This window comes from Mya arenaria, chromosome 12 (assembly GCF_026914265.1).
Source record: "Mya arenaria isolate MELC-2E11 chromosome 12, ASM2691426v1".
Taxonomy (NCBI): domain Eukaryota; kingdom Metazoa; phylum Mollusca; class Bivalvia; order Myida; family Myidae; genus Mya; species Mya arenaria.
In genome coordinates this window covers 23228713-23250718 of record NC_069133.1, presented here as the reverse complement: position 1 = coordinate 23250718, position 22006 = coordinate 23228713, and the positions used below count along the sequence as shown (strand labels likewise).

General features: G+C 37.2%; 1 protein-coding gene and 1 long non-coding RNA gene across 3 annotated transcripts; one reads left to right on the top strand and one right to left on the bottom strand.

The window, feature by feature from the left end:
• Positions 1-4262: 4262 nt before the first annotated feature.
• LOC128212283 (uncharacterized) lies at positions 4263-10355 on the bottom strand. Of its 2 annotated transcripts, none has more exons than XM_052917659.1 (5): positions 10079-10353; positions 7168-7249; positions 6617-6802; positions 5994-6168; positions 4263-4539 (listed from the first exon to the last, which is right to left on the bottom strand). In XM_052917659.1, exons 1-5 carry the CDS (start codon positions 10175-10177, stop codon positions 4392-4394), a joined length of 690 nt encoding a protein of 229 aa, XP_052773619.1. In that variant the 5' UTR covers positions 10178-10353; the 3' UTR covers positions 4263-4391. The 2 variants fall into 2 exon arrangements, with proteins under 2 accessions (XP_052773619.1, XP_052773620.1); XM_052917660.1 differs by lacking the exon at positions 4263-4539 and adding an exon at positions 4632-4695 and having other exon boundaries at positions 10079-10355.
• A 5854-nt stretch (positions 10356-16209) lies between these two features.
• On the top strand, positions 16210-17541 carry LOC128211221 (uncharacterized). The gene is made up of 3 exons (XR_008257238.1): positions 16210-16253; positions 16780-16950; positions 17383-17541. It is a non-coding gene; the product is annotated as an uncharacterized LOC128211221 (long non-coding RNA).
• Positions 17542-22006: the final 4465 nt, after the last annotated feature.

Here is a 22006-nt window from a genome sequence, read left to right as displayed (position 1 = left end):
CATGTAATTGGACTTCGCACAGAGACGTAGAAGCATGAAATTGGACCTCGCAAAGAGACGTAGATGCATGAAATTGGACCTCGCACAGAGACGTAGTAGCATGAAATTGGACCTCGCACGGAGACGTAGATGCATGAAATTGGACCTCGCACAGAGACGTAGAAGCATGAAATTGGACCTCGCACAGAGACGTAGAAGCATGAAATTGGACCTCGCACAGAGACGTAGTAGAATGAAATTGGACCTCACACAGAGACGTAGAAGCATGAAATTGGACCTCGCACAGAGACGTAGTAGAATGAAATTTGACCTCGCACAGAGACGTAGAAGCATGAAATTGGACCTCGCAAAGAGACGTAGTAGAATGAAATTTGACCTCGCACAGAGACGTAGTAGCATGAAATTGGACCTCGCACAGAGACGTAGATGCATGAAATTGGACCTCGCACAGAGACGTAGTAGAATGAAATTGGACCTCGCACAGAAACGTAGTAGCATGAAATTGGACCTCGCACAGAGACGTAGAAGCATAAAATTGGACCTCGCACAGAGACGTAGAAGCATGAAATTGGACCTCGCAAAGAGACGTAGTAGAATGAAATTGGACCTCGCACAGAGACGTAGATGCATGAAATTGGACCTCGCAAACAGACGTAGAAGCATGTAATTGGACTTCGCACAGAGACGTAGTAGCATGTAATTGGACCTCGCACAGAGACGTAGATGCATGAAATTGGACCTCGCACAGAGACGTAGTAGAATGAAATTGGACCTCGCACAGAGACGTAGAAGCATGAAATTGGACCTCGCAAAGAGACGTAGAAGCATGTAATTGGACCTCGCACATAGACGTAGTAGCATGAAATTGGACCTCGCACATAGACGTAGTAGCATGAAATTGGACCTCGCACAGAGACGTAGAAGCATGAAATTGGACCTCGCACAGAGACGTAGTAGAATGAAATTGGACCTCGCACAGAGACGTAGTAGCATGAAATTGGACCTCGCAAAGAGACGTAGAAGCATGTAATTGGACTTCGCACAGAGACGTAGTAGCATGTAATTGGACCTCGCACAGAGACGTAGTAGAATGAAATTGGACCTCGCACAGAGACGTAGAAGCATGAAATTGGACCTCGCACAGAGACATAGAAGCATGTAATTGGACCTCGCACATAGACGTAGAAGCATGAAATTGGACCTCGCACAGAGACGTAGAAGCATGTAATTGGACCTCGCACATAGACGTAGTAGCATGAAATTGGACCTCGCACAGAGACGTAGTAGAATGAAATTGGACCTCGCACAGAGACGTAGTAGCATGAAATTGGACCTCGCACAGAAACGTAGAAGCATGAAATTGGACCTCGCACAGAGACGTAGAAGCATGAAATTGGACCTCCCACAAAGACGTAGAAGCATGAAATTGGACCTCGCACAGAGACGTAGAAGCATGAAATTGGACCTCGCACAGAAACGTAGTAGCATGAAATTGGACCTCGCACAGAGACGTAGTAGAATGAAATTTGACCTCGCACAGAGACGTAGAAGCATGAAATTGGACCTCGCAAAGAGACGTAGTAGAATGAAATTTGACCTCGCACAGAGACGTAGTAGCATGAAATTGGACCTCGCACAGAGACGTAGATGCATGAAATTGGACCTCGCACAGAGACGTAGTAGAATGAAATTGGACCTCGCACAGAGACGTAGTAACATGGAATTGGACCTCGCACAGAAACGTAGTAGCATGAAATTGGACCTCGCACAGAGACGTAGAAGCATAAAATTGGACCTCGCACAGAGACGTAGAAGCATGAAATTGGACCTCGCACAGAGACGTAGTAGAATGAAATTGGACCTCGCACAGAGAAGTAGCAGCATGAAATTGGACCTCGCAAAGAGACGTAGAAGCATGTAATTGGACTTCGCACAGAGACGTAGTAGCATGTAATTGGACCTCGCACAGAGACGTAGATGCATGAAATTGGACCTCGCACAGAGACGTAGTAGAATGAAATTGGACCTCGCACAGAGACGTAGAAGCATGAAATTGGACCTCGCAAAGAGACGTAGAAGCATGTAATTGGACCTCGCACATAGACGTAGTAGCATGAAATTGGACCTCGCACAGAGACGTAGAAGCATGAAATTGGACCTCGCACAGAGACGTAGAAGCATGAAATTGGACCTCGCACAGAGACGTAGTAGAATGAAATTGGACCTCGCACAGAGACGTAGAAGCATGAAATTGGACCTCGCAAAGAGACGTAGAAGCATGTAATTGGACTTCGCACAGAGACGTAGTAGCATGTAATTGGACCTCGCACAGAGACGTAGATGCATGAAATTGGACCTCGCACAGAGACGTAGTAGAATGAAATTGGACCTCGCACAGAGACGTAGAAGCATGAAATTGGACCTCGCAAAGAGACGTAGAAGCATGTAATTGGACTTCGCACAGAGACGTAGTAGCATGAAATTGGACCTCGCACAGAGACGTAGATGCATGAAGTTGGACCTCGCACAGAGACGTAGTAGAATGAAATTGGACCTCGCACAGAGACGTAGTAGCATGAAATTGGACCTCGCACAGAAACGTAGTAGCATGAAATTGGACCTCGCACAGAGACGTAGAAGCATGAAATTGGACCTCGCACAGAGACGTAGAAGCATGAAATTGGACCTCGCACAGAGACGTAGAAGCATGAAATTGGACCTCGCAAAGAGACGTAGAAGCATGTAATTGGACTTCGCACAGAGACGTAGAAGCATGAAATTGGACCTCGCAAAGAGACGTAGATGCATGAAATTGGACCTCGCACAGAGACGTAGTAGAATGAAATTGGACCTCGCACAGGGACGTAGTAGCATGAAATTGGACCTCGCACAGAAACGTGGTAGCATGAAATTGGACCTCGCACAGAGACGTAGAAGCATGAAATTGGACCTCGCACAGAGACGTAGAAGCATGAAATTGGACCTCGCACAGAGACGTAGAAGCATGAAATTGGACCTCGCACAGAGACGTAGAAGCATGAAATTGGACCTCGCACAGAGACGTAGTAGAATGAAATTGGCCCTCGCACAGAGACGTAGAAGCATGAAATTGGACCTCGCACAGAGACGTAGAAGCATGTAATTGGACTTCGCACAGAGACGTAGTAGCATGTAATTGGACCTCGCAAAGAGACGTAGATGCATGAAATTGGACCTCGCACAGAGACGTAGTAGAATGAAATTGGACCTCGCACAGAGACGTAGAAGCATGAAATTGGACCTCGCACATAGACGTAGTAGCATGAAATTGGACCTCGCACAGAGACGTAGATGCATGAAATTGGACCTCGCACAGAGACGTAGTAGCATGAAATTGGACCTCGCAAAGAGACGTAGAAGCATGTAATTGGACCTCGCACAGAGACGTAGTAGCATGAAATTGGACCTCGCACAGAGACGTAGATGCATGAAATTGGACCTCGCACAGAGACGTAGAAGCATGAAATTGGACCTCGCACATAGACGTAGTAGCATGAAATTGGACCTCGCAAAGAGACGTAGAAGCATGTAATTGGACCTCGCACATAGACGTAGTAGCATGAAATTGGACCTCGCACAGAGACGTAGATGCATGAAATTGGACCTCGCACAGAAATGTAGTAGCATGTAATTGGACCTCGCACAGAGACGTAGAAGCATGAAATTGGACCTCGCACATAGACGTAGTAGCATGAAATTGGACCTCGCACAGAGACGTAGATTCATGAAATTGGACCTCGCACAGAGACGTAGAAGCATGAAATTGGACCTCGCACAGAGACGTAGTAGCATGAAATTGGACCTCGCACAGAGACGTAGCAGCATGAAATTGGACCTCGCACAGAAACGTAGTAGCATGAAATTGGACCTCGCACAGAAACGTGGTAGCATGAAATTGGACCTCGCACAGAGACGTAGCAGCATGATATTAAACAAAGTGCACGATCGCAGATGCAAGATATGGACGCAGTAGAATGTTAGCTGACCAAGCGTAATCATGATATGGGAACAAGCGCATGGACTCAGTAGCGTGTTAGGGGACCAAGCGCACGGCTGAATAAGCATGTTTTAAGCACCAAGCGTAGAGATTCAGTAGCGTGATATTGGACCGAAGTGTAGGCTCTCAGTAGCGTGCATTAGGCTTGTTTAGCCGACTTGCTGTATTTTTCTATTTAATATCAGAGAAATGTATAGCCATAACACTACAGAACAAATGTAATATAAACATTTTTTTAAATTTATTATTCATTTTGCGCGCACAGACGCTGCAGCGTGTGGGTCGAATAAAAAAGCAAGTTCTTTCGAAATAAAAGATTGCACCAACATATCCAAAAAATCCATTCGATTCTTATTTATGAGCTGCAGCAGCAGCAGAAGTTTGGTCCACAGCCTCCACCACAGCCATTGTAACGATACACATGGGCACTTTTCTGTCCCGTCACGCCCCATGGTAGCCAAGTTTGGGGAGTGTACACGTGGAGGGAGTTGAAACAAGTCAGACTAGAACAAAGAAAAAAAAACACACATTGCTTTTAAAGTTCACAGGGGACTGTACATGTGCAGTGTGTTGAAACAGGTCAGACTAGAACCAGGTAAATGCATTGCTCTTAGAGAACACAGGGACTGCACATGCGCAGTGAGTTGAAACAAGTCAGACTAGAACAAAGAAAATACATTAATATTAAAGAACACAGGGACTGCGCATGCGCAGTGTGTTGAAACAGGTCATACTAGAACAAAGAAAATCCATTGCTTTTAAAGAACACAGGGACTGCGCATTTGCAATGTGTTGAAACAGGTCAGACTAGAACACAGAACATACAAATGTATATTGTAATTGAAATTCACAGGCATACGTGGAACCATTGAAACGAGTCGTCAGACCAGAACAAAACTCGTTTGCTTTTCAAGAACAGGGGGACTGAATACGTGCAGTGATATGAAAGAAGTCTAGACTAGAATAAAAAAGGTAATTGTATTTAAAGGGACTGTGTCACAGATTGGCACCAAAAAAAGTTTTTTTCCGTAACGAATCTCAGGACAATTATCTAATAGAATGTGTTACGCTTTGATATCTTAATTGTAAAAAAGTACCAAAATGTAAAAAAAAAATGTGTCGGAGACCGGGTACGAACCCGCGGCGCCAAAATTGAAGACCGGCGTCTTACTATTAAACTGAGCTACAAAGGCTTACACAAATCGGATGACATAATTAAGCTATACACATACCTCGGTAATATCACGTGATACCACCGACTAGCCATTCACGCACAAGGAATGAATTCTACCTGGTAGACATACACAGTAATCTTTTTTAATGGAAAAATACGAAATAACGGCTAAACTTAAACAAATTGTAAACTATGTGGTACTTCAGTTAGTAAGTTTCAATGCATTGTACACATCGACGCCAAGTTTATGTCAGTTTTCGACAATTTTCTCTTTTTTTCGCTATTTTATCATACGTGAGACAGCCCCTTTAAGAACACAAGGAAATGCACTCATGCAGTTGAAAAAGTCCGACTAGAGCAAAGAAAATACCTTGCTTTTAAAGAACAAAGAGACTGCATACACACAGTGAGATTAGAACAAATAAAAATTTAACGATTTAGCGACATTATGCGCACTTACTATTTATTTGTAGTATCTAGGTATGTTATTGTTCTTATTGTTCGTTTGTAAATGCTTTGCAGAATATTGTACGTGTGAAACTAATTCAAGTGTAACGAAAAACTCCCTATACTTATCAACATGTCTTTGTTTCTGTATATGGTCATCAACTTTGTTTTGAGGGTTATATACATATATTTATATGTTATATTATATATATTTATCGACTGATGGCAGTTTAACTTTTTCTCAGACCTAAAGTTCTAACCACATGGTAATACTTAGTTAGCATGTACATCTTGAACATAAATAAATCAATAACCTCAAATTTGAAAAAAAAATACCTGAGGCTTGAGCAGACTTCTGTGCAAGGGACACTCAGCTTAGAACAATCGCGCCTTACAGCGTACACATGCCCGCCTTTTTCCATTAACGAGGTGCATGTTGCCTGAGCCATCTGGTCACGGTAGTCATAGGCAACACCGTATTGGTCGTCTGGACCGGTCGACGCCTCACATCCTGAATATAATCCTTTTTAATATAATTTATATGTATAATTTATAAATTTCCTGCGTTTTTAGCAATCAACAACATTCTTAGTAGATCTTTCAAATCTCGGACATACCGATAGCGACATGACTGTCCACTCTAGCGGATTCAGTTTAATAAAAATCATATCCGGAAACATAGAAATACCACTACATTTTAATACTGACACTAGTTTAACTAGTAAGCTTTAAAGGAACACTAGACTTACTGAAAAAACAATGACTTTTTATGGTGCTTTCGTCAGAACTGATCTACGCCAAATTAACTAATAGAAAATTTGAAAATTCGCAATTGTAATTTGCCCACATATAAATGCAAAAAGGAAAAGTATTTTGAAAAACACAACATCCTAAACAGTGTTTAAATAAGTTAAATTATTTAAGTTAGATCTAAGATATGGAATTACAAGCTTACGCACCTGCATATTGCACAGCGTTACACGGCCGTCGTTCAGTTTCATTTTGCATGACGACATTGTCTTCTATTAGTAGCCTCGTTCTGGTTTGGGTGCGTCCATTATCTACGTCACTTCCACTGCACTTGAATTCGCATGCGCTCCACTCCGACCAAGATCCCCATTGCTTCATAACAATGTTAATCAAATCTGGTGTAAAAAGAAGATATCATTTTAACTTGAATAGACACTTCACCTAAAGAGCTCAAACGTGAAATGAAAAGTGTTTAGTTAACCTGAAGCTGATTGTATAATCTTTTACTATATTATACCTTACTATATTTTTTGTTTCGTCAAAGTTAACCAAAACGTTTTGATTTGCCAATATCTATCCAATAATAACTATTAACCAATCAAAAACCTTAAATTTGCAAAATGGCCGAAAGAACAAGTTTTGCGAGTTTTATACCAAACTGAACTAAATATTCAAATATAGTGTGTTTTGACATGTTAACAGAAATGAAATTTTGATAGTACCGTAGTTGTAATAAAATATTACTGGAAGCAATGTTTACCATCGATAAAATGTTGTTGTCTGGATATTGTCTCTTTGAGAAATGTCTGCTTCGTTTCAAGGATAGCTAGTCGTTCAACAATCTGTGTTAAAAAAAATCAGTACATGGATAAACCAGTATTTCATGTTTGTGGAATCTAAAGATGCTGTACTAAACAATAGACAAATGACAAGGGTACATGTCCCAGGAAGTTTACATAAACAATTCGAGGTGAACGTGGGTCGCTTAAGGATTGCAAATTTATTGCCATTAACGTTTGTTCGGATTCCTATAAGAGCCATCTTTTTTTAATAATTAAGTCCTTTACATAATTAAACCTTTCGTTTTAGTTAATAAAAGATTGCGCCAATTCAGAAATAAATTAGACTTAAATAACCAAATAAAGTAAATGCCAAGCCTCGCATCTTTTTAATCAAATATCAAATGAAACAAAAACACACAATAATGTTTTCCTATTTAAAGTACTACCAATTTGAAATGAAAGATGCGAAAATGTAACAAACAGATGTCGCGTTTTAATCTTCATGGGCAATTGAGAAATATAAGTGTGGGATCGCGATGGTCGTAATAATTATGACTCAGTATATACAACCACTACAACGGCACTTCTCAATGGTTATTAAAACTTTTTGATTTGATATCTTACGCCAAATGAGCATTTAATTGCATCTTCAGCCCGATCCATGTAATTTCTGCGTTTATTGCCGGGTATTAACTTGTTCCAAACTGATGACCCATATAATGCTATTTTAGGCTGTAAACCGATAGGCCAGCAGATTTCCAATACATTAAATCTGAATCTACCATCGGCAGATCGACATAACATTTTTGACATTTGACGAATTAATGCGCACACAGGCGTGTCAACACCAGCCCTGTTAAAAGCTGCGTTGGTCAACGAGCTAATTTACATTTACATCATAATTACACTACCAACCACGCGTTTTATTTTTTGCACTTTTCGCACAAGGCCGCGATTTTTCTTTACCCCGGACGTTATCTTTTTGATCAAATTTTCACTATACGCCGCGATTGAAGTATACTGCCCATCGCCTGCATGCCTATAATTTACCCCGCGTTCCACCACCACGTCGAGTCCCCGCGATACGCGGCGTTCCGGAGTAATAATTAACGGTAGTTAAGGTAGCTGTCAATTCTCTGAAGGCTTTTTCTGTGTTCTCGTCCTACACATATAATTATTGTCAGTTTTATTAACTTCATACGCACTCGAACCGTAATCTACAAATCTTGGTTCGTAGTCAAAAGGTAGTTTGTTCCCTGAAAATTATGCTTTGCATCTGTAAAAGTACTCAGACGCTAGAGTAACCTTGTTCCAATTTTTTTTTCTAAATTTCGAATGCTCTCGTTAAGCTTGTGTTATTGTAAATAAATAATATATAAATTAAATTAAATTATTTAAAATGTGATACGCATAGTATCATCACTCTCTTGAACGAGAATGATTTTCCGAAGTCGTACGCGATAGCAGCAGATGAACACGGCGATGGCTACCGTGGAATACATCACCGCGATTTCTCGCGATGTCGCAATTTCTCCCGTGGTGGCAATGCGTTTTTTTTGTGCAAAATACGTGCGGTTGGTAGTGTACTTAGTTTTCAATGTGCTCTTATAGTTACGTAACTGCGTTCTGCATATTAAGTAGCTTGCTACATGTAGCACTGTAATGAGTATTCATAATATGTTATGCAGTTAATATAGTGCAAATAAAATTCGTTTTGCGCAATTACGTAATTAAAAGCATGTAGTAAACACGCAATTATTTAAAAATCGAGTTACAAAAAGCAATAATAAAAGCATAATAAACAAAAAGTTTCAAAATCAACGCGTACATCATCAAAATATATACAGGTTTAAATTATAGCTGTGCTTACACTCTGGCCGCGGTCGGGGAACTAGATACTATCGGTTAAAAAGAATCTGGTTCATCGGATTCGGACAGGTTTATTCCCTGATAATAAGTTAATAAACTGGAGAACTCGATTAAACCCGGAAAAAAATCGTATTGAAGATGCAATTAAATGTTCATCTGGCGTAACATATCAAATCAATCTGTTTTAAATGAAATAATATTATTTCATTTAATGGTATATTCTTTTTTGGTGATTGTTATTCATTCATTAGCATGCATCGGATATATTAATTAAATTTATGTTTAATGTTTCTTTCTTTGATGACAGGATCATCGCGCAAAATTCCTAAGCATCGAATCACGCACGTACTTTTTATTCCCTTAATGTGCTGATGTATCTAAATATTGACCTCATCCTATGTCACTTCTGAACAAAATGAATTAATTTATATCAGTGATTTATACGTATATATATGCAACATGCTCAATAAATATATACACTGCATAATTTAAACCTCTAGTGTTGGGGGTAACCTTAGTATTTTGTACCATGATGTCTAGGAAATAATTCAACTTTCGTGCGAATAAAACGTTTTTGTTTTTTTCCACGCTAGTGTTTACGCTGTTAGTATCCGCCTACTTATTAACGGTAATTAAAAAACCCGCTCTCCACGCACGTGTATAATTTTAAGAACTCGGGTAACGGAGACTATAATTATATTACTTAAACTGGTCTGTTTGGGTCTGGGTAGAAAGTCCAAGTATTGTCATGGCCATGGTGTCGTTCATCACAAATTCTCAAATCACGGATGAAGCAACATTACTTGCTTTGATAATCAAGTTAATATTATTTTAAATTATTGACTCTTTTCGAACAAAACGCGCGCGTACATCAAAATTCTATAGTAATGCATATTAAATATGATAAGAGTACACCAAATTCCGAACGGCTTGATGTAATTCCTGATGGTATAACAAAGTCGCCCCCCGCCCCCCTAGGGAATAAAAAAAAATATTTGAATTGGAGTTATTATATCTTACCTTCAAGTTTGTCTCCTGCCACTTACACGGGCCCGGCTCCAAACTTTGGCCAAGCCCGACTCTTACAAGCCCCACGACTATCAACATATACGTCCACATTTCGAATCTAAAATAATTGTAATATGCGCTTATTATGACGCAGCGATGAGCTCACATGTATATCCGGCTTTCATAAAAAAAATCCGCGGTAAGATCATGTAATTGACTAATATATTAAGCAATGATTACAGTTTAGTACAAGAGAGCTGTAACGTCATAGGAGATGCTTAGAACCGCATATTAATACATAAGATAACTGCGTCATACAGGCCATCAATCAAGGCACGTTCAATTTATAATTAATAATTGAGTTGCATAACGTAATTATCAATTGTGGTTTTGATTTCACTTTGTTGCATAGGCTGTAATATATGATGCGTGATTCATGCCATTTCGACGTGTTTATGCAAATTGTCGGCGAAAGGACGAGAATGTGAAAATGGCTCATGGCCACCACATGGCTGGTTAAAAAGCATCTAAGTGTCGGGGCGGACATGCTTCAAGCAGCTGGACGAAAAGGGTCCAACCGGCGGAACAAAAATTAACTTTATTATTGTTTGCGCTTTTGCCAATCATTTTCGAACCTCCACTTGCGGGTAATTGCCACATAAACTGGCATGATACAACCAGAAAACGTCATTGGCCTGATATGAATTTTTAAGATAACAACTTTATCATATACGAGGGGTGATCCAGAATAAACGGGACTGTCCCTATATTTCCTTTATTTTACTAAAAAAAATATAAAAAATTCTGAATACACTCTTTTATCTACGGCAACGATATTTATGAAATTACTTTTATTGCAGATTTATGTTGTTCCATATTATTTATCACTATAGCAAACAAGTGACGTAAAACCGGGGACGCTGTCGTTAACAACTAATCGCACAAAATGTGCAAGTCATTTTCCTCATAATAATGAGAGATATTTCAGCGCCAAATTGCACGATTAACGTTAGACGTAGTTTACGTCATCTGACAAATTTTCGACGTCATTGTTGTTTCCGTTTAAAAACAACAGCAATTCAAGCGTAACTACCTGTTTAAAATTATGGCGTCAAAAAATCCGCTAGAAACTCACGCTGTCATTAGATTTTGCTGTCAGCTTGGTTATTCGCCGACGAAAACCTATAAAATGATACAGAAGACGTCTGCAGGACTGAAGATGTCTCGGAATCGGGTTTTTGATTGGCATCGGCGCTTTCGTGACGGCAGATCGTCTGTGGGAGATGAAAAGGGGCGTGGTCGTGAGAGTTCCGTAGACGCAACGTTAGTGGCATCCGTAAAGGACGTCATCTACAGAAATAGGCGGACAACAATACGAGATGTTTGTAACATAACTGGTTATAGTTTCGGTACAGTCCAGAGAGTTATTACTGAACAACTGAACATGAAAAAGGTCTGTGCTAGGTGGATACCCCGCCTACTAACAGATGAACACCGGACAAAACGGATTAATGCCTCCAGGAAGTTTTTACAACGTTATCGAAGGGAAGGGGAGGCTTTCTTGAACCGCATTATCACCTGTGACGAGACCTGGATTTACCTGTTTGATTCTGAGACTAAGGAGCAGTCTCGTCAGTGGAAGACTCCGGGATCACCGACACCTAAGAAGGCCAAAGTTATCAGAACAGCAGGCAAGCAAATGTACATTTTCTTTGCCGACCGCCATATGATGATTCTACAACACACAGTGCCGATTGGACAGACGGTTAAAGCTGCTTACTATGGAAAGGTTTGTTGAGAATTAAGAATATAAAAAGTATTTCTTTAATAATGGTATGGTCAATATTTAAAACAAATCATAACACACTATTTAAATATTATAATTATAGGCACTCAATATGAAAGTAGTCAAATAAATAGTAGATTTTAAAATTATTCTAAGACATTGATGTTTTCTGTATTCAGGTTCTGCGCATAGATTTGCCACGTGCGTTGATGAAGAAGAGGCCCGACGTTACCATGGATAATATAGTGTTACACCAGGACAATGCCCCCGCTCATACGGCAGAATCCACCAGGTTGGAGATAAATATACTTGGTTGCGATTCAGTGGAACACCCTCCTTATTCTCCGGACTTAGCTCCGATGAATTTTCGTGTATTCCCAGTGGTAAAAGCTACCTTAAAGGGTACCAGATTTGATACTTTTGTTGAACTGTCACATGCAGTACATCGTGTTGTTTCGGATTTAGATACTCAGAGGTATAAAGACATGTTTGACCAATGGATCTCAAGGCATCAAAAATGCATTTCCGTCAAGGAAGATTATATTGAAAAATGATTGATGAAACCACCTGTTACACGACGCCGGACGACGTCATTTGTGAACGTTGACTGTCCACGCATGTTGCTGGTATACATTATGTTTATTAACGTAATATGAATATTTATTGTGATATTCTTTTGAAATTTTCGGATATAATCCAGTAAAGATTGTTAATACAACTGTACGAATTTCTTTACCCTCGCACGTATACTAGAAAAAGTAGGGATGCAAACGAATATTCGAATATTCGAATATTCGATCAAACGTTTGGTATTCGAATGGCAAAATCGGTATTCGAATATTCGAAAAAAATGTTGAATAAATAAAATAAAAAAACCGTTGACCTACAAGGCTGCAATTGTGTATTTAGTTCTTTTGTCATGTTTTTACAATGATTGGCCCCTAATGCCAGAGGTGTGAATGTGATGACAATACACTAAACAAGCGTCATTTGTCATTTAGGGACATATCGCCGGGTGCTATAAAAAGTCCCTGTAATTTTACAACTTGCTATTGGACAAGTGACACCAATGCCTTTGCCAATTAAGGATTTAAGGAAACGGCCTTCACACTAATGCGCTGTCTTGGTTGCAGATTAAGCTATGCAACATTGCTCAAATTGCCGTGATACTATGTAGGGCATTTGCTACAATAATGCAGATACACGTGCTGTTAACTGTTTTCCATGTTTCGATGCACTGTTCTTGCTTTGAAATGTTACTGTATAGTATAGCGTTTTAGGATATATTGCCCCTATTGATGTAGAAGAATCAAATTCATATATGTTTCGAGTTGGTTTGGTATATAAGGTAGAGGTCTATCCCAGAACGAGACTGCTCGTCCTACGGAAAGACCCTCCATTGGCTCATTACGCCATATGATTAGGAATCCATCACTTTGTTTCACAATATGAAGGCAGCGGAATTATTCGATTTTGATTTTTGATTGTTCATAATGAATTACCGTTTTCTATATAAAAATGGGGAATTTCAGAGACTCATATGGGGAAATCAGGGTCCGCCGTGCGTAGTTGCTACGAAAAAGAAGGATCAAAATGAATTGGTTATTACTGGCGAATGATAATAATAGTTTAATACAACTTTGAAAAGATGTATTTTGGTTATCGAATATTCGAATATTCGATCGAAAGAATTACCGAATATTCGAATATCAATTTTACCATTCGTTTGCATCTCTAAAAAAAAGGAATTAACTCAATCCCGTTAATTCTTGATCACCCCTCGTATATGCAGATCATTTATCTGCAAGCAATACATATCGCAAACATCGTTTGTCCGTATTCCAGTTGTCAAGTTACAACAGTTTAAACATGACATTATAAAACAAAAAAAGTTTGGCATTAAAATGAAATTTATTATGAAATAAAAATATATTTTATGTGACTAAACTAGGCCCCAATTTCTCGAAAGTTCTTACGTCATTTATAACACGATTAAGCTTATCTCACTATCTTCCCTAAAAATTGTGTTATATAATATTTGTGTTAGATTTTTTAGACTTTAAATAGGAATACTGTTTATGATAGTCACAATAAACAAATTTCCATTCATCAAAATCAAATTTAAGTATGTATTTTGGCTAAGTGAATTCAGCTACTTAAGCCTGTTAAGCTTAAGCAGTTTCGAGAAATTGAGGCCTGGTAATATACTAAGTATATCATAAAAGGGTTTTAGTACAGCATTTTCATCCAGGCGTTCGTATTCGACTGTCATGGAGTCCTCCCGGATCAAAACGCAGTACTAATAAAAAACGAACATCCACCTCGCATAATACATAAAATAGTACATTTATTTATTAAAAGGTTAATGGCGCATACGGCCAAACACCATACATCGATACATCAAATGACGGGCGTATCAATCCAAGCGCAGTTAGAACTGCGGTGGAACTAATTTACATCTTATTTACCTAGTTGCCAATCTGCTCTATAAGCTACGGAGATTCGTTCTGAGTATTTAGTAGCTTGCTAAAAATGCGCTGTAATGAGTTTTCATGGTATGTTATTGTGTTAAAATAGTGCGTATAAGCTGGTTTTTTCATGATTATGCAATTGACATCATAGAAAACGGAATTATTTTAATATCGACGACTTACAAAACGCAATATAAAAAACAACATCTGCAAATAGTTTTAAAATAAACGCGTACTGAATCAAAATAAATACATGTATATATCTGTGTTTACATTTTGGCCGTGGCTGGGGAACAAGAAACTATTGGTTTATAATAGAATCTGGGTCATTAGACTCGGGCAGGTATATTTTCTGGACTTTGATAACTCGTTAAAACCCGAAAAAAAACATGGATCGTATAGCAGATGCATCTAAATGCTCATTTGGCGTAATATATCAAAACCAAATTGTTTTAAGTGAAATTATGAAATTTCATTTTATTCTATGATCAGGTTTTTGGTGCTTGTTATTGATAAATTCATTAAAATAGTTTATTTGTTTAAAATAGCCTAACTCAGTTCTGACTTGAAATATCTAAAATAAGATTGTAAGTATTTACTTACAAAAATAAATAATTAGGCGACTTTATCGCATTAAACCATGTTCTTTTCTTTTAACATACTAACAGCCTTTAACCCATGCTAAATACATATTCATCACTACTAACAGAATTAAAATCCAAGCGCCTAAAGCGTCGACAGGCTTTCGACCTGCTACAATTTGCGAGTAGAGTAATGTAATGCTGAATGGAACAGAAATTGTGTGCAGTTTATCTCAGTAATTTCAGCCAAGTGTCTTGAGCCTATTGCATATTGATAAATCACTAATATAAATTCGTTGTCCACGAGTGACATGGGTTTAGCGCAATATTATTATACATCAAAACATACCGGGAATAAATAGTATGTGGATGATTCAATCCAGGGATATTTTGCGCGAAGAGCATGTCATTGTACAAAGGAACCATCAACATAAACTCAATTAGCATGTCTCTTCCGCATCTTATAAGGAATATAATTATCAATCAGAATTTATGTTGTTGTGTTTTTATTTCATGTTTTTTTTGTTGATCACTGCACCCGGTTACATTTTCTATAGATCGTCCAAACTGAACACTTTCATATTATAAGTTTCACCAAATTCCATACATTTTTTACTCTGGACGGATGGACGGAATGACGGACGGTAATCCATACTATCTAGGGATAAACAGTATACCACTATTAGTGAATACCTTCAAGTTTTTTTCTTGACAAGTACACGGCCTGGACTCTAAATTTTGGCCAAGCCCTAGTCTTGCAACCCCTATCAAATTTTACGTCCACATTACGAACTACATGTATGATAATTATGTTATGCACTTTTTATAACTTAGTCATGTGCTCATATTTATCCGACTTTCATATTAAATTCATGTTGCGATTTAATACGCTACACTATAAATACGTATACAATTACTGTAACGCCTGAGAAGATGCTCAGGGGCCGTATTCAATACCTATCTGAGATTTTCTCTTAGATTCATCCTTATCTTAATTTAAAATCTTAGATCGGTCCTTAGATTGAAAATGTGAACTAAGATCGAAATCTAAGTCTTATTCTAAGATCCTCTCTTAGAACCACTCTCAGATTCGTTCCCAAGCACGCGGTTCTAAATATAGATATTCTGTAGTTTCCCAGCGTTAAAAATAGTAACAAAAATGCGCGGACGTTGTAGAAGTTATGCAGACGATGTAAACAAAGATGGCCGCGAATAACGAGAAAAAGAGAAATCCAAACTTTTCAAAAGAAGAATGTTTGTTAATTTGCAAGCTGATGGGGGGGGGGGGGGGGGGGAGAGTGGCCACGGCATGTCAAAACACGCCTTATATAAGAAAGGCTATACTTCAAGTAAGTACATCTTGTTATTTGCCAAGCAATTGAAAACTAAAGATAAAATTATCCTTGAAATGAAGAAAAAATGATCATTCATAACCAATATCACGCTTTCTCATTGATATTCATTTTACGTTGAACACATTACAAATAAAAGAGAACGATAGATTAATTATATATATGCAAATTATTTATTTGGAACAAATTTTTTGCCTAGTTGTAGTAATCCAGTTGCAGGTTTTCCCGTGCGACCCCCCCCCCCCCCCAAAAAAAAAAAAAAAAACAAAAAAACAAAAAAAACCCCCAACACACACAAACACTGTTGCCCGGAAATTATAGGCATTTTAAAATAATTTCTATGTCAATATAATTTGTAAATGAAAAGGAGATAATCATGCAAATATTTTATGCTCCTGAAACTTCCTCCTTCTCCCCTAGTTATTGATTCCTGGTCATGACATTTGGATTTATTGATAATTAATAATGAAAAATCATGCATGTACCGTTAATTCATTTTTTTATAAAACAAATTGTCCTTAAGGAATCACCTCAGAGACGAAAAGAAAAATGTGGGAGACTGTTGAGAGAAGCTTCAATGTCCAATCTACAGGAATACATAGAACTGTAGACCTTCTAACTAAGAAGTGGGACAACTTGACCCAAGTCCACCGCCCTAAGTTCATGGACTACAAAAGGCAGCTTCATCTGACAGGTTCATATTTTTCTCATTTTACATATATCTATGAAATTAAATAAAAAGTTAAATCAATTCATCTTATTTATTAAATGAGGTAATCAATTAGGATCACAACTGTACTGCAGTTTCAATAGTAATTTTAATATTATAACTACATACTGATTCCCTTTTTTAGACATATTGATAAATTTAAAAAGTGAATTTTGACACTTTCACATACTTAGTATGTACATAAATATTTTCTTAATGAACTCTTGATTACATTAAGAATTAATTGAAATGAAATGTAATGACTCAACTCAACTCTCAACTTGCCATTATTTCCACCACACTTGGTGATTTTCATATTATATACAAACAGTAATTAAAAATAGAAATGATAATACTGTACAAAAGTCACAAATAATTTATCAAATGTTAATGGAAGCAAAACATTATTTTCTTCAGGAAATGGCCAAAATACAGCCTCCTTGTCAGATTTGACAAATGCTGTCATTGATGTTATTGGCAGGGATGGCTGTGCCATGGATGGAATCGGTGGATCAGAAGAATTTGATTCAACATGTATACAGGAAAGGTATCAATAGATGGAATATCTTACAAACCAAATTTGAGATCTTCAACAATAATGCATAATGCCAATGAACTTCATCTTGCTATATTACCATTGAAATAAATAACCAAATGGGTCAATATGTGAACATATGTGTACTGATTAGATGTTAAAGTAGTAGCAATTTTGTTAAATTTAACGAAGTTCTGAACATTCGGCCCAATGTAAGTAAATGTAAATACTCAAGGTAGTATTTGTTAAAGGTTATAAGTTTGCATTTACTAATAATTGGGCCATTAGTTTCGCCGATTCTCAAGAAGTTTGAAAATAACTTGGTGTAATGAAATATTTCACATCTTATCTTTGCTAAAAACTCTGTTAGGCTGCTCATTCACGCTGCAGACTGCCATTCGGCTGGGCTGCTTACTTCACGCTACCAGACTACCATGCTGTTAGGCTGCTTACTTTACTCTGTCACGTTGCTATGCTGCTGTGTTTGCGGTGCCTGGTTGCAAGGTTGCCAAGCTGCTAATTGAACGCTGCCAGTCTACCATGATGTTAGGTTGCTAACTTGACGCTACCAAGGTGCTATGCTGTTATGTTCACGCTGCCTGGCTGCTAAGTTGTTATGCTTCTATGTTCACGCTGCCAAGCTGCCATGCTGTCGTGCTTTTAATTAACGCTGCCGGGCTGCTAGGCTGCCGACTTCACGGATTTTATTTCCAACATTACTTTATTTGGATAATATTTGGCCCGGATTTTTTATTCAATATCATAAAATTGTTATTATAAATGAACTTTTTGCATAGTGTTAAAATAGTGTGTTTTAGTGTAGGATAGCAATATCTTTCACCTCGTTAATACCAAAAGTATGATGAGATTTTTTATCCAATCTACATCATTTCTGCTTTGATAAACTCAACATAAAACTTGCCAATACAATGCCAAATATGTTTTCAATATTGTGTTGGACATATAATTAAAAGGTCATTTCCCTGCATTTTGGATGAAATCAAACACAAAATTTATCTGAAAAATTGGAAAAACAAATCAATGTTATATGTTGTTTTATGAAAATAAGTTCATAAAATTATTTACAAAAAAAGAAATGAAATTACTAAATAAATAAAAATGTTGTGCCGGCAGCACGGATCGCATCAGGATATGCACACAGGGGCCATTTTTACCGCACCACCATGATAGATGACTGCATATGGCTTAATTTTATTAGGTAAACACAAATTTTAAAATTTGGAGAATTGGTAAAGACTTAAGCGAAAATTGCTTTTTTCAAATTTGCATGATGATTATGTTCTTTAAACTACTCGAACAGACTTTTGAAACCAGTTTTCCGTTTGTCGACATGTTTCGCAATAAGTCCAAAGGTTAAAAGAAGATGCCTAATTGCTGTCAGTGATTCATTGCGTAAGAAGCAGAAATAAACAGAATATACAGGTCAAAGCAGATTACTAGTACGTGACTTTAAGGCCAAATACAAAATGATTTAATAAATTAGTTGAATAAGTGATTCTTTTTTACACATAAAAGAGTTATGTAACCTGACGCTATGGGAGGGCTAGTTGACTTTGGTTTTTAGCATCCTGGTATAATTAGTTACGTTTCATTTTATAAATTTGGTATTCTATCAACACACAGAATACATCAATAAGTTATAATAAAACGTGGGATACCCTCTTTTTTGCTGACTATACCATTAAAATAAGAATGTTATATATTAATGTTTTAATTATATTCATTGTTAATAAAAATATTGACACTGTTAGTCTAAGAACACCAGAAATGATCTTTTATATACATGATATAATCAATACTTTTGTTTATTCTGAAATGCTGCATGGCACATGTTGATGTGTCTTCATCAGGTAAATAAATATATGTTAGTGTATAATTATTTATTCAATGTAAATGATTTACTAATTAACAAAAAAAATATATATGCTTTAGAGAAGTGTTGTTTCTGCAAGGCCGAAAGACCCGGGCCTGAAAACTATCAGTTTTTTACCCTTTAATGCATCAGACATTGTTGTGTCGGAAGTTTAAGTTAATAATTGCCCCAGTGGAAGGAATATTTGCCCCGAGGGCAATTATTTTCACTGGGGCAATTATCAACCAAAAGCCATGGTCAACCATGTATTATCCTGTATAATACAAATGTTTTGTCATTTGTCAATGATTTCAAATGGATTTAAAAACATGATTGTGTGGAGTAATGAAGGATATTTTATATAATTAGCATGCAGTCTGAAACTCATAAAAATGAGATATAACAAAATGGTTTTGAATGACATTTAGCTGCGAAATATTACGAGTGACTGGAAATCAAAATAGCAAACCTTTTTTTCACGTGTTTTCGGAATAAGCCTGCAATTTTTCCATTCTTCAAATATTTCCTGTTTTACATCAGCTGATTGTGATGTTCGATGTTTATTTCAATAGGTGAGCACAGCTAGGGTCGATCAAGCATAGGTCAGTTTCATAAGAATCTCGGCTTGAATGACCCTAGCCATTTCACTGGAACAATTAACATTTCTCAGCGAATAAAGTAAAACAAATCGTTTCAACAAAACATTTCCTTGTCTCACTGCCTTATGACCTTTACCGAATGTAAACATCCGGTACGGTTTCGGGTAGTACTCGTTACTGAAACACGGATGATGTCATTATTTCACTGTTATTGCACCGATAGTTCCATTTTAATCCCTTTAATTTAAAGCTCTTAATGTTTAAATGTTTGCCTACTACGGCGGCCATTTTATTTTTGTCAAAATGACGTGAGTGTGCACGTTTTTGTCTTCGTCAGGCAATTATGCCATAATTGCCCTGCCGTGCCGTGATAATCTCACGGGCGGAGACGATAATCATTATTGCGGGAACGAATTTCTATAGCAAAATGTTACTATTTATAGTAACATGTGTATTATATCCTGATAAAGCAACCGTTTAAATAAAATTTTGGTCTTTTTCTTATGTCAACCTGTTTCACTGTGAAAAACAAATCATAAACGCACATCAATGACGTACATTTAAACCATGAAATACAAAGAATTTTTTTGTTCAGTGTAAGATGTCAATATATTTCATATTGTCAACAACAAACGTACATATTTTACTTGTGTAATTCCATGTAAATGTTTAGTTTACAGCTCCATTGAAAACCTTAGTTAGGCAGCATGTAAATGTGTACATCTGCAGGCAATTGTATAAGGTTAATTCTTTGGTTTGGTTAAAGTTGGCAAAAAAATGACTACTGATTGGTCGATATTTTATTCAATAATTGTTGACGACCAATCAAAATGTTTTTTTGTGGAAACTATCCAAAAGAAAACTTTAAGATATCTTATCCAGTGTTATACAATTGGCTGCTAGGGATCTGCGAGTGGCTGCAGGTAATTAAAATATATGTACATCAAACGTTTCAATGGGCTTTGAATTTGACATATACTAAAACTTATGTGAAAAACTACAGAAACAAGCTCAGTAGCAAAATGTTAAAACATAAACCTGATTTAATGGCACTGGGTCACGCCAAAGACATAGAACACAGCAACAAAAAATCACAAACAAGAAACATGGAAGAACAGCACAAAACTCCATAAACAGCACAATGCCTTGGAACGGTCAGTAACAAGAAATGACATGCTTTTAATATGGTGTTTTTAGCTGCATCCCGTTGAAAAGAGTGTCATTGGATAAAAAATAACATATAATTCACAGCAAAACATTTTTTTCAAATAAACTGTTAAGATGATTCACAAACAAAACACATGTTAAACCGACAAATAAACAGCACTTCTATGAAATAAAAGGAAAGAGAATGAAAAATAAAACATGTTTTGGGTAGAATATCTTAAAAGTATGTGAGGATCCAGAATTAGACGTAGGAGGGGGCATATCTAAGGGGCGCACCCCCAACCTGGATCCACTAGTGGAAAGCAATTTGTGGAGAAAAGAAGGGGGGAAATATTTTACATATAAGAGGATATAATGATATCGGTGACCTACAAGCAGTTGCAAAAGTAATGACTCCCTGCCCCTTACAATTGCCATCAATCACTGAAATAAATGACTCCCTCTCCCCCCCCCCCCACCTAGAAATACGACCTTAGTCTTCTTACCGCAAGCTTTAAATATAATTTATTTCATCGAATCATTTAGCTACACTCCGACACAATTGCGAAAAAGGTTTTGAAACTATGCATGTAAAATTGAATGTTATATTTTGTTTCTTTGTTTGACATTGACATTTTTTTTGCCCTGAATCATAAATGAAATTTGGATAAAATATGTCTACAGTTATAGAATAAAATAGCCGTTTATACATATCTCCATTGTCTAAACACATATAATTATTTTAATGTATGTACATTGTAAAACGGAAAAGCATACATTTTGTATTACATCAACAATTTATAAGCTGTAGTATTGCTGTATGAAATATTATTATATGTTTGTTTATAATGCAGTGATGTTGCAGTATAGAAAACAGTAAGGAACCAG

Coding starts and splice junctions, on each gene's coding strand:
- LOC128212283 (XM_052917659.1), bottom strand. CDS start 10,177: ATGTGGACGTATATGTTGATAGTCGTGGGGCTTGTAAGAGTCGGGCTT. Junction 6,803..7,167: donor ACAACAACATTTTATCGATG/GTAAACATTGCT, acceptor TTTTTACACCAG/ATTTGATTAACATTGTTATG. Junction 6,169..6,616: donor TAACGCTGTGCAATATGCAG/GTGCGTAAGCTT, acceptor GATTATATTCAG/GATGTGAGGCGTCGACCGGT.